Source organism: Agelaius phoeniceus, chromosome 7, assembly GCF_051311805.1.
Source record: "Agelaius phoeniceus isolate bAgePho1 chromosome 7, bAgePho1.hap1, whole genome shotgun sequence".
Taxonomy (NCBI): Eukaryota; Metazoa; Chordata; class Aves; order Passeriformes; family Icteridae; genus Agelaius; species Agelaius phoeniceus.
The window spans coordinates 18,087,740-18,101,285 of record NC_135271.1 but is presented as its reverse complement, the minus strand read 5'-3'; the positions used below and the strand labels follow the sequence as shown (position 1 = coordinate 18,101,285).

The window sequence follows — 13,546 nt, the reverse complement described above, 5'->3', positions numbered from 1 at the left end:
TCAGAATGTGACAGCTCTGGCTTCTGCCCTGCTACCAAAACCCTGCCACTTACACCCCATACAGGCCAATGCCCTCCGTTCTGGAGGAAGAAAATACATAAAGTTACACTAACTCCCACATAAACAGTATCTAGACATCTGCATGCTATTTCCATAAATAAAAACCCACTCAGGTACAGACACTAAAACAACAAACACACCTGCAGCTGCAGAGGAGCACACCTAAGCCCAGCCCTACCCAAGCCCAGCCCTGCAGTCACAAATTACTGGCATGAACCAAAAGCAATAGCCAGAGGCTCTGCTGAGCAAAATACAGAAGTGTCACTGAACAAAGCAATTCTAAAATGGTGATTTCTGACAACAGAATTCCCGCAGTGTGCAAAAACCTTCCCATGTCTCCCTGTTGACAGGCACACCAGGTTATTTCAACTCCAACCACATTGTGAAATAACTGCTGCATGCACAGACACAGCCTGTACCCACTGCAGCTGGGAATGTCCTCTCCATGCTAAAGAAGCCCATTCCCGTTACATAAGAACACTCAGTGACCTGAATTTACAAATAACCTTGGAGAGGAAAATAGACATAAGGGAAAACAAAGTGAAAAAGCCATGGAGCTAGGAAATGCAACAGAAATCAGCCCAGAGCATTTGCATGTGCACAGCCACACCAGGCACAAACATCCACAATCACAGAAGCCAAAATTCTCTACACAGATCTATTGATTTGCTGTGTGTTCTCCAAGCAATCAAAAAACAGAGCACACATGGGTCAGGGAACAAGTTTGTATGCCCCATTTTCCCTCAAATCTCCTGCCTGGGACTCTCTGCAACACCACATTTCACTGGAGTTGGTTATCACTGTCACTATGTACCTTCCAGCTCTCAGTCCCTCTCCTTGTCTGAGGAACTGCTTGGATAGCCTGTTCTTCTGCAGCACGATTTCCCCCAGAATTTTCTGTGGTTTGCCTAATGGAACATTTGCAGCACTGCTAGTTCAATCTAAATCTGTCCAAATTATCATTTCAAACAACCCAGAATATTCCAGTACCCACTGCATTTAATCCTTGCATAGCTGTGTTTCCCACATTTAGCTCAGAGAATGTATATTTACTGTGTTAAAACCTCCATAAAAAAAAAAAAAAAACAACAACCAAAACCCCCTTCTACAAGCCACTTGACTAAAAACCTAAGCCCAAATTAGATGTTATTACCAGTTATGCCACATATGAGCATCAGCAGTGCCACTCTGGAATGCTGAAGGGGATAAACAGATCTTGAGCTGACACGTACATTTTCACCCAAACATAAAGAAAACTTTGGTCCATAAATTGCTCACAAAAACCAGAATAAAGGATAACTTGCATAGAGGAGAAAAACACTGTAAATCCCACTAGGTCTGAATGACAGACATGAACTTTTGAGATCTCCCTGTAACTCAGTAAGACCCACATTAGCAGGGCAGAGATTTATCTCGGTAAATCAGAAACGTGATTTATTTAGCATAGAAGGAAAAAAAAAAAAGAGCAGCTTTTAACATAGGCATTTCCCAGAGGGCTAAGGAGAAAGCTCACTTATTCCTGCACCTCAGAAACATTTCAAGACAAGTCAGAAGGGGCAACCCAGAAGAGGGAAACCTCTCACACCATCCACCCTTCACCAATTTTCCAAACAGAGTGCTTACTAAACTCCCAAGACATGTATTTCAGAAAGACAGTTGGACACATCATACCACTGCTGGTGACAAGGCAATGGCTCTGACTTCCAGAGCTACCAAGCTGCCCTTTCATCAAGTGCTTCCTCACTCCTCTTCAGATTTGCTTTCTCAATTCCTGCAGGGTTGAGCCACCCCTCTCCCACCTCACGAGAGGTTTACACTATTGGAACTTGTGCTGGGAGGCCCTTCTGGCACCAGTGCAGAGCCACTCCACCTCTCTCTTTGTAGAATTCATAATTTTATAACTTAATTATGTGAAAGCTTTAACATTAGTACAGCAAACACAGGGATTTCAGTTCATAACCCTCTTTTGTAACACCACAGCTGCAGTACTCTCCTAAGCAGCACTGATCTATTTTTGTGTAAGTATGTCCAACCATTTTAAATTCATTTCACAGGAGAATACCAGGCTAGATCAGTATCTTTTTAAAGCTCCAGGAGTCGTGATCACCCAGAGCAAGACAAGGCATGACATGCAGCTGCCATGTCCCACCACTCCTGGCCAGGAAAGCAAGGGGTCACCCTGGCCTCAAATTCAGCAAGCCCTTCAGTGGCACAAGGCACTGATAAGTTTGATCTAAAAGACTCTTGTTTGAACACCCAACTTCCACAAAGTCCGGAAGAAAACTTTGCAAAACCACAGAGCAGCACCACAGGAACTTCTCCAAAGAAGTCTCTGATCCCTCACTGAGCCATATCCTCCTCTCCATCCATCCAGCAGCATGGAAAGGCTGCTCCAGGGCAGGCATGTACCTTCCACCAGTGCTACTGGTGAGCATTACACAGCAGGCACAGCCAAGGAACCAACCATAATAAGAAACTAGAGCAATCTGACACATCCTTCAAACTGCTAGGACTCATTTCAAGCTCTTCCCACTGACAGCCTCCTCCCCTGGAGCAGGCTGCAAAACATTTTGGAAGGTTTGGGCTCTCTGGAAAATGTTTGTGTTTGTGTAGTGCTCAACCACGAGCTAATTGGAGTCTTTTGGTTTTTTAACGTTAATTTGAAGAACAGAGACTTAGCCACAGCTAGAGGGAGGGAAAGAAAACAAAAAAGTTAATTGGTTCCATAAATATTAACACAACTAATTCCTGTGATCTGGCAGAAGGCACTCACAACATGGAAAGGCTCTATTTGCAGAAGGGAAGTAAAAGCACTGAAAACAGTGCAAGCTTCATAGGCTCATTTACTGCTTCTCAATTAATTGCATTTACTTTAATTAAAGTGGAGCTTCCCACAGCTATTCTCACAGCCAGCACCACACTGCACAGACAAATTGTTAAAGCAACATTAAACAGCATGGATTTTTAACCTTCTTTTAAAAATTATTATTTAAGGCACCAAAGTATTTAGTTTTCAGTAGGATCCCCCTCCACAGCAGGTCTGTTCTCCATTTCAACCAAACCCCACAGCTGTTCACCCCTGATACAGAACTTGCTCAATCTGACTGCTGAAGTAAGATCCCACTGACTTTAATGCTTTGGACCAAAGGAACAGAAAAACCTCCTGGCTTTGAGCAGAGTTGTGGGGAGCTACACAATCTGTTTGAGGTGTCCTGCAGACTGAGGCCATCTGACCTCACTGGAGAGGCTTCCCAGATGACAAACCACTATCTCAGTTCCTCCCAAACCCAGTGCAGCTTTCTAACAGCCTGTTATAAAACTCCCAGACACCAAATCTGCCCTTAAAAGGTGATCTGGCATTGTCAAGATCAAAGCAGGTCCTAATGATGCAGTCAAAAAAAACCAAATAAATTTCAGCTGAACAGCAAGGCAGAAGCAATGTGCAGTAATTTGCTACCCAAAGCAATTTACCCAGATAAGGTAAACTGCCATCTGTCACTTGATCAAGATAGCAGGGCGGACAGCCTTGGGCCTGGAGGAGAGCTGAAGAGTTTAATCCCCACACAGCATTTTCCCTTCCCTGGGAACTTTTCCTTTCTTGCAAATTTCATTACTGGAGGTGTCAAACACTTTGACACACAATGTCAGAAGCAACACCAGCTTGTGCAGGGAGCTGAGAGCTGAGCAGCTTTGAGCTGACACCTGCACATTCAGACCTAGAACACGTCCTGGACCTGTGCAGGTGACACAAAGGACACAGGCACATTGCAGGAGGAATGGGGTGCAGAAGGGATGGGGGAGCTAAAGCAGGAATTCCCAGCTCAAGCACCACTCAAACAGCTGCTCCTTCCAGAGCAGCACCCACACACCCATCAGGTATTTTCAAAGGCATTCAAATGGTTTTAGTGCTACACCACCAAGGGCATCGCTGGCAGCACCAGGGACTGCATTTCACCCCTCCCCAAATTCACACAGCCCAAATCTTGGGCAGCTAATACCAAAGACAGATGGAGGAGGAACACCTCATCACTTGGGTCTAGCACAGCACACAGGCATTTCCCAGGGAGCTCTCAGCAACACGTTGGAGGTGCTGCAGGCACTCCCTGCCATCCCCAGTGTGAGGAGCAGCCCATTTACACCCTCCTATCCCATCTGAGCTGTGTTACTGTGGGGAACAGCTTGAGGAAGGCGTTCTGCACAAAACAAACACAAGGCAGGCCTGACAACTGCCAGCACAGAATGAAAAGCTGAAGAAAAGCAGCAGCAGCAGAATTGTGAGGATCCAGCAGCTTTCCACACCAGAGATGTGAATGACCAACACAAGGGGATTTCAAAAGTCCCCAAGCTTGTATTAAGAAAAAGCAGCAGAGTTTAGAACTGACATTCAGAACAGATCAGATGCATTCATTACAACAAAGAGGATTAATTTTTATTTTTTCTCTCCCAAATTTGCCCTGAACCAGGACAAAATCTTTCAATGGTTAAACACCTCGGTATGCCAGAAGACTAGGGAAAAAAAAACAAAAAACAAGATATCAAATCAAAACAGAGGAAAGGTGACAAGGGGCGAGCACAAAAGAGGAGGAACCTTAATATTTAAAGGCAATAAACATGCAGAAATCCAATCAACAGACAGGAATAAACTACAGGGCACCAAGATTGGCATCCTGTCAAGAGCTCCAGAAGAATAATGGGGGCCTGGTCATGGCTGCAATTTTTCCACACTGGTGTGATCCACTTCAGGGGTAACCACAAGTCTAGACACTGCAGGAACAGCAATGCTGTCAGAGGAGAGGTCATACAGGGACTCTTGAACATTCTGGTACAACATCCATAAAAAAAACCTCTAGACTGGACAGTAAATCATGCTGCATGAAGCTAAGGCAAGACCAACCAACCACAGCTTTTCTGCTTCTCTTGGAGGCTACAAAAGGAGAACAGAACTGGACAAGTAGGTGCAGAGCCCAAGCAGAAGTAGATAAGGTGACAGACCCAGCAGATCTGGAACTCCACAGCAGAAGCTGAGGGCAAACCAGAAGGGATCTGTCACTGACTCTGCAAACACAGGCTTGGTATCAAAAGAAACTCACAGAAAACCTCAGAAAGGAGCAAAGCAAGGCTGTACATAGCCCAGAAATTCACTGCTGTCAAGAAATTCCTGCTTAGTCTAATCTCCCATCTCCACATTTCTTTGGGAGGAGAAGGGAATTCTTTCTTTGTCAGATGCTCAGTCATCTCCCTCCTCTACACCCCTGTGTGCCACTGACAGTGCTGCAAGGCACTCCTGGTCTTCAGAGCACAACCTCTGCTCAGGCTCATGACCTACCTCACTCCATGCTTCACACCCTGCTATAGAATCACAGAGCCACAGAGTGGCCTGGGTTGGAAGAAACCTGCAGAGAGCATCTATTTAAACCCCCTCTTTCACCTGTCATTATCTCAGGTTGCTCCAAGCCCCATCCAACCTGGCCTTGAACACCTCCAGGGATGGGGCAGCCACAGCTTCTCTGGGCATCCTGTGCCAGGGCCTCATCACTCTCACTGTAAAATGAGAAGTCTTTCTTTATGTCCAACCCAACCTCAGAAATCAGGATGATTTTGCACCAGGTTTTGCCAACGATTATGAACTTGCTGTTGTTGCACTTTTGTTTTCTCAACAACACAGCCTGTCACCATTCCCTTCTGGAGTAACTGCAAATAAAGCAGGAAGCTACCAATCCAGTTGTTCATACCATTCCACAACTGCTTCATCATCCACTCCAAAAAAAGAGACATTCACAGGCAACTGCTCAGCCAGAGCCAAGCTTGAATAGGCCCTTACTTCAAGGAGCAAACACTGACGAAGGAAAGCTAAAGAAAACAGAAAAAATGAGCAGCAGCAGCAGCAACCCCGATATGACAGGCCATTATTTCTGACTTGGTAGGAAACATTTAATTCCCACGCTACAGAGGCTCACCCAAATGAGATTTATCCTCTCACTGGAGGCACAGAGGTCCCTGCATGGATTAGATTACGGCAAAGCCTCTGGTTGACATTACGTCAGTGGCTAAGTAAACTACACTGACAGGAAGCAATCACTGAGCACAGAGTAACTCATGGACTGAACTCCAGCAGTCCCAGGGATGGCACTGGCTTCTGTCACCTACACACGAGTGGAAATCATCTGCAAGCCGGTGTTAAGCTGAGCTAATGATTAAAGACAAAAAGCAGAGCAGGGGAAAGCAGTTGCAGCAGGTCTGCTTCACAGCACGACACAGCTTGGAGCTACCATATATTAAAATACTTTCCTTTTTAGACCACTGGCTTTTTATATCACAGAACGCAAGGCTCACCTACAATGAATTCCATTTTGGTGACATTTTTCATTACAGTTCCACCCTCTCCTTCTCCTGCCACCAGGATTACTGATGCCAGAACAGCCTGTGCTGGTACCTCACACTAATCACAAGCACACTGAATCAGCCTTATACCTAAAGGAAGCAACATACCACCACCACAAGTAGCAGACCCTTCCACAGGGCACCCTGCCTCAACCAGATGCACCAAGAGTCCTCAGAAATCCCCAGAAAAACCAGGCCTTCATCCAACAAGAACCAACACAACCAGTTTATCCTCCCACAAAAAGGGGCTTCACTCCTTTCAGCCCCAGCACACACAGGCACATGTGTTAACTGGAATAACCCTGCTAGAGGACTCTGGACTTGCCAATTTACACATCATGTTCCTCCCTGTTCCCTCACAGCCAAAAGAGCAGCAAAAGCTGCTCACTTACAAATTGAGGAAAACTATGAAGAAAAAACTGTAGAGAGATGTGTCCTCTCTTGTTGGCAACCACAGGCAACAGCTCTCAAGCCCCAGCACAGCAGTGGATTGGTTTCCAACAGGACTGCAGCCCTTTGACACATCAAAACAGCTGTTCCAGGTGAAGCCTTTAATCTCCTTAAAGTAACCATGCTCTGCTGTTGGTTGGTTAGCCCCTGTGATGGTACACATAGCATCAAAGAGCTGCCTACACCATGGGTTTATTTAGAACATAACAATTCTCTCCATGTTCTCTTCTGCTCCTACTTCCCAACATCCAATTGGCTCTTTTGACTACTGTCAAGCTCCAAGCTGACATCCTCTAAAACCTAACCCAATTCCAAGATCTTCCTCAGACTTGGTTTTGTTTGGAAGAGGGTCACAGCTTAAGGCCAGATCTAAACACAAAACACAGATACCAGCAATCTTGGACAATGTGAATATATCTCACATGACCTCTTGGGTAATGTGAAATATATACATATACATAGGACAAATACCTGTTTTCCCAACTGCCACACAGCAGCCTTGGCAAAAAAAAAAAAAAAATCTTCTGTAGCTGTGAAAAGCACAGGAGATAGTGAGCCCACCTACAGTCTGCCAACTTGACCTTCTCAAAGCTTGAAAAGCAAGTGGGAGGGAAGCATGCTTTTGTCTTGTTATTAAATCTTAAAATAGCAATGTGTAGGAGAATCCTACCCTCCTGCCCTGTGCACTAGGCTGAGGGGGAAAGGGAGGAAGAGGTGGAGGGAGGGTTAGAGTCAAGTTGAACTTACTGCAGAACAGGCTCTGAGCTGACCAGAGATGCCAGGAGACAAAGCCCATTTGCCTAGAATCTCTTTGCTAACTCTGTGGTGTCTGCCATTGTATGCACAGCCTAGTTACAGTTCACTGAATTAACAGTAAAAAATGAACAGATTTCCATAAGGAAAAAAACCTCTACATGGCCCCAGAGTGCAACAACAAGAAAGGGCAGAGCAGCTTGGGAAGGTGTAAAAAACCACTCAAATCACTCTTTGCCTGGTTGAACTGCAGTTTGGAGCCCCCAAACAATCAGTTATTTTTAGCTGCTCATCTGGGAGGCGCAGAGCAGCGGGGCCAGCAGGGCTGTGAGCAGGAAGGCAGCACACAGCCCCGAGAGAGGCAGCCAGGCACTGCACATCTGCATCATCAGCACTGCACGGGGACCAGCAGCACGGCTCTATTTATAACCCAGACGTGGAGCCTGCAATGAAAGGCTGGGACTGCAGGCTGCCAGCCCCCAACAACACCCTGTCTGATTTAATTAAAGAGATGGCAACGTGCACATGCACACATGGATGCATACATGTCCTTCTCCCAGCAGAGTGACCAACAATGAGCCCAGTGTTTCAAGAACAATACATTTTGCCAAGGTTTCTGTGCAGAGAGCTGGCAAATGTGTCCTCACACAACCTCCCCACTTTCTCACACTGTGCCCAAATGTCACTGATGGGCAGGGCAGCTCAGGCAACCACTTGCCCTTGTGTGATTGATTTGTTTATAGCCCTGGACAGGAAAACAAGTCAATGTAGTATCTACCCACATGAACAAAATAAATTAACTTAGTTTGCAATTTGGGAGTCACATACATTTTCTGCATCAGGACAGCTTGCTGTGATACCAGGCTCTGTTTGGTAGTTTGTTCCTTCTGAGATTTTCTTAAACATTTACATACAGTTTGTGGGGGATTGAGATTCAGGTTTCAGAGAAATTTTTTTGAGACCTTGCAGACATTTAGAAGTGAAAACTGCTCTCAGATACAAAGATTGGTCTCACAGTGAGCAGTCAAAGAGAGCATTTTCTTCTTCTGGGACTGGAAATCAAAGGGCTCTATCACATCCTCCCTTTTCCCCCTCTCACTTTCCATACTCCCTGTGAGTTAAGATTCTCCTGCCTGGGAATCCTTGAGCCACAGACCCCACAACAGCAAAGCAAAGGACAAGATTTGCTGCAGTCAGGCTGCTGTGAGTGAAGCACTGCTGGCACACAATTAGAACCTGCTGACAAAGCACTGGGTTACCAATGGCAGCTGCTCACTTACAAATTGAGGAAAACTGTAAGGAAAAAACTGCAGAGAGAGGTGACCCCTCTTGGATGTAACCACAGGCAACAGCCCTCAAGCCCCAGCACAGCAGTGGATTGGTTTCCAACAGGACTGCAGCCCTTTGACACATCAAAACAGCTGTTCCAGGTGAAGCCTTTAATCTCATTAAAGTAACCATGCTCTGCTGTTGGTTAGTTAGCTGTTGGCTGCTGGTGAGGCAAAAGCAGACACAGAGCAAGCCCAGAGATCAGGTTAAAACCCTGGCCCTGCTGTGCTCTCAGCCCTGGCAGTCTTTGGCTGCACCAGGATATCCCACAGACTGCTTGAAGCTAATGCCCCACCTGGGGATCACTAAGCACATCCATGCAGAAGCCCAAACAAAAACAAACCTCTCCCAAAAACCTTCAGAGGAACAAAGGAAGCAATGTTTGCATTCTAGCTCCCACAGCTTCAGGGGACAGCCACTAAAAGCCACTGCAAATACAGTCCCCAGCATCTTTGCTCACAACCTAAAGCAGCACTCATTCAAAATACAACAAACCTGTTCTGGATGAAATGATGCTTCTGGAGTCCAAGTCAAGCTTCTGTACTAGGGTAGCAGGGTCAATTTTCAGCCCAGAAAATACACCAGAAGATGAGAAGTCCCAGTCCTTATGCAAAAGAAACATAAAACAGGAATCAGTACATACACAACAAGGCAGCACTTGTTTAAAAAAAATTTAAAATCAAACCTAGCACCATCCAGATAAGAACAGTGGTAGTGAGCAGGTGTCTCTCTTGAGCAGGCAAGGGCACCAAGGAACCCTACAGTCCTGCTCCCCCCTGCCTACCCCCCAGCTCTTCCACACAGAAGGAAGTTTCAGAAAGTCTCATTTTGGACTGTCCTGTTCCTAAAATATTCCTGCCCCAAGTCAACCTCACCTCACTCAAGTGCATGCACTTGCATGAGGGCTGGGAACAGCATCCTTAGGAAAAGACAGATTTATTACAGGTACTGAACAATACAGATAAGCAACAAATGAGAGGATTAGGGGATTAAAGCCTAAATCAATAGACATTAGGCAGATTCAGTAACTACTAGCAACCCACCAAATCTTCAGCATCATGCTTTAGGCATGCAACGCCTCCCTAAGATCGGCAGTAGCTACTCTGTTTGGATTAGAATTTATTACTTTAGCCAACAGTATCTACCATCACCAACACATAACTTCACAGTGGTATAAACCCAGCTTATTATATATATATATATATATATATATATGTATAATGTATTCAGCACAGGCAATTCCTCCCTCCTCACAAGGAAAGCTCAGGCACAAAAAAAAACATTTACTGGTGGTGTGTCCTTGCTGTGAGGGGGCGGCACCTGAACCATGTATTCAAAACACAGCTGGGGAAAACAAAATATCCTAAATAATTCAGGATAAACAGCTCCATCTACGCTAAACTAAAACGGAAGGCACGCACTGCAAAGCTCCCCTTCTCTCCCAATACTTGTTGATAATAATCCCCACTGCTGCGTGCATGGCAAGGCAGCCCAGGCCCCTGACTCACTCCAGGAGCAGCAGCAGCAGTGCTGGGACACACGTGTCACTGTGGGGACACTATGGTGCTGCTGCTGCTGCTCCGGACCAGTGGCACTGCAGGCTGGCACTGCCACGGTGCACTGTGCTGGAGCGGCCCCCAGCTCCCTCTGTCACCTCCCCGCCGTACCCTGCCACACTCAGCTGCCAGGGCTGAGTACAGCGTGGGGAGCAGCGGCTGCCTGGCAGCACCAGGGCTTCAACACAACCTCCACTGCCCGGCAGCACCAGGGCTCCCATAGAGCTTCCACTGCCCACGAGCACCAGGGCTTCAACCAAGCCCTCACGGCCCACGAGCACCAGGGCTTCAACCAAGCCCTCACGGCCCACGAGCACCAGGGCTTCAACCAAGCCCTCACGGCCCACGAGCTCCAGTGCTTCCTTCCACCACCCAGCAGCACCAGGGCTCCCATAGAGCTTCCACTGCCCAGCAGCACCCGGGCTTCCACGGCCCACAGGGACCCGGCCTGCGCCACCCTCTCAGCCGCCGCATCACCACGGCAGGCACGGAGCTACTGACGGACACCCCCGCAGCCAGGACAGACCCACAGCAGCCCGAGCGGGGCTGGGGCCGTGCGGGGACCGGGCCCTTTATGCAGGGGAAAGGCGGAGGAGTCACAGCGAGGCGGCCGCCGCTTCCAGCCCCCGCCCGCCGCCGCCCCGCGTGTCCCCGCCCCCGGTACCTTCCCGGCCGCCGCGCTCCATCCGCCCGCGGCGGGGCCGAGCCCGGGCCCGGGGAGCGGCGGCGGCGGGTCCCGGGCGGGCCGGGGGGCGGCGCGGTGCAGCCGCGGGCGCTTGGCTTTGCCCACCATGGCGGCGCGGGACGGAAAGGGCCGGGCCGGCCGGGATCTTCCGGCTGCGCCCTCACCGCACCCGGCGCCCCGGGAAATTCGCCTTCCTCCCCTGCACGGGCGGAGCTCCGGAACCGCCTCCTCGGCTGCCCGGGCCGGCCCCACAGCCCCGGCTGTTCACTTTGGAGCGGAACGGGGCCAGGTCCTGTAGCAGCCTTTGTACAGGGCGGCCTGCGGATAATCTGCCTTTAGTCAGTTACCCTCTGGTTAATTGCAGCCTGCCCAGGTGGTTCCCATCAGCACCCATCAGCGTGCTTAGGTTAAATCCAAACACTCCGCAGCACAGTTTTATACGCCTCTGTAAGAGCTGAGAGCTCTTGGTAGCGTTGGAAATGATATAACTAAACTCATTTTCATTAGTTGGTCAATTACTTGTAAGCAGCGCCCACTTATTAAGTTTTTTCACAGGCTCTTAATGTCACTTAATGTCATTAAATCACCGAAAGCTTTAGTTGGTTAACCCTGATAAGCGTCAATAAGCAGAGCCAAAGTGAGCTGAAAATTGGACCTCTGGGGTCTTAAATGTATGGTCGTTCAAGGACATCAGTAACCAGAAGATACCAGAGGAGATAGAAGCCTGGAAAGCTGGAGAGTCCCTGTCCAAGAAACAGATGGAGGACTAAAGAATGTGGACCAAATTAGCATGAGGGGCAAGAAACCACTAAGCAATACAGGGTAAAATACTAATTAATGATGATAATTATGTAATTTGCCTCAATTTCTATAATATATTATCTATAATCTATAATGCTTTATATATATATATATATATATATATATATAATGTATAAATAAGTGAAAAAAGTTTTGTATTGGGTTAAGTGTGAAATGTTTTTAGCCCCACACACGTCTCTTCCTGGCGAGGAATAAACCCTTACTCGCTAACACTAAAAAGACAGTTTTACAGTGAGTCTTATTTATCTCAATGATTTTGGAGGTTTCTTGGTAACAGTAGTACCAGCCAGCAACCAGGCTGCACAGTAGGACAAAAAACAACTCTAAAACTTCCTGCCAGATATTACTTCTGCAGTTGAAACAGTAGAAAATACCCAGCAAGCCCCTAGGGAGGGCCAACACCTGCCAGACTGCAGTCATGGGCCCAGGTGGACACCACAACAAAGCAACCCAATCCTCAGCTGCATGTTTCCACACACAGAAGGGGGTGAGATGCAAAGCTGCTTCCAAGATGAATAAAAAGCTCCAAGCCTGGAGCCACAGCGTGTTTGATCTTAACAAGCCCTGACAAGTGCTCCCTGGTTAATGCATTTTCGTTTTCCACATCCTCTGCCCTCCCTATTTTCCCCCGGGCTGTGTTTCCCAGGGCCTGATTCTGGGACACAGAAGTGCACAGCTGTAAGTGCACTCATTCCTTGTGAGTACCAAGGAAATGCAGGGAGAGGCCTCCGGGAAGGTATTTGGAAAGATCATAGAACCATGGAATACGCTGAGCTGGAAGGAACACATCAGGATCATTGAGTCCAACTCTTGGCCTTGCACAGGGCACCCCAACAATCTCACCCTGTGACTCAGAGTGGTGCCCAGCTCTCCTGGAGCTCTGGCAGCCTTGGGACTGTGACCATTCCCTGGGGAGCCTGTCCAGTGCCCGAGCACCCTCTGGGAGAAGAACCTTGGAAGATCCAACCTAAATCTCGCCTGACAGAGGTCCCTGTCATTTCCTCAAGTCCTGTCACTGGTCATGAGAGGGAAGAGGTCAGTGTCTGGCTGTCTGTTTCTCCTTGAGAGGATGTTGAAGACACGGAATCACGTAATGGTTTGGGTTTAAAGGAACCTTTAAAGATCGTCTTGTCCCACTCCCCTGCCTCTAGATCAGATTGCTTCAAGCCTAGTCCAGCCTGATGTGGAACACTTCCAGAGATGGGGAATCCCCAAGATTTAATGTTCATCAGGGATAGAAAGATTTAATGTCCACTGGGAATAGAAAATAACAACAGGAAAACTTCCCTTACCCTGCTCTAGGCTGGGTGAGCATCATTTAGGCCCGAAATGACAATTCTGATCATCAAAATCCATGACTTTGGGGGAAAACCACTCTGACAGTGCCCAGCTGGATGCCCAGCTCCCCACCCCAGCTGCTCAGGTGCATCCTGTATAAACTGCATCAGTCCTGCACTTAGTGGTGGGGGGAAACAAAATCCACACTAGTAAAAATAAAAAGATGAACCAA

At 47.7% G+C, this 13,546-nt stretch overlaps 1 protein-coding gene across 2 annotated transcripts in view; it reads right to left on the bottom strand.

Annotated features, from left to right (window-relative positions):
- Window positions 1–11,466, bottom strand: part of SLX9 (SLX9 ribosome biogenesis factor) — a 40,323-nt gene extending 28,857 nt beyond the window's left edge. Inside the window, exons 1-2 of one of the 2 annotated variants that reach the window (XM_054636469.2) lie at window positions 11,194–11,466; window positions 9,469–9,577 (exon numbers count right to left, since the gene is read on the bottom strand). In XM_054636469.2, the coding sequence (XP_054492444.2) occupies window positions 9,469–9,577; window positions 11,194–11,322 (238 nt within the window). In that variant the 5' untranslated portion in view covers window positions 11,323–11,466. The remainder of the gene's footprint in view (window positions 1–9,468; window positions 9,578–11,193) is intronic. The other variant, XM_077181121.1, reaches the window with a different exon arrangement.
- Window positions 11,467–13,546: the final 2,080 nt, after the last annotated feature.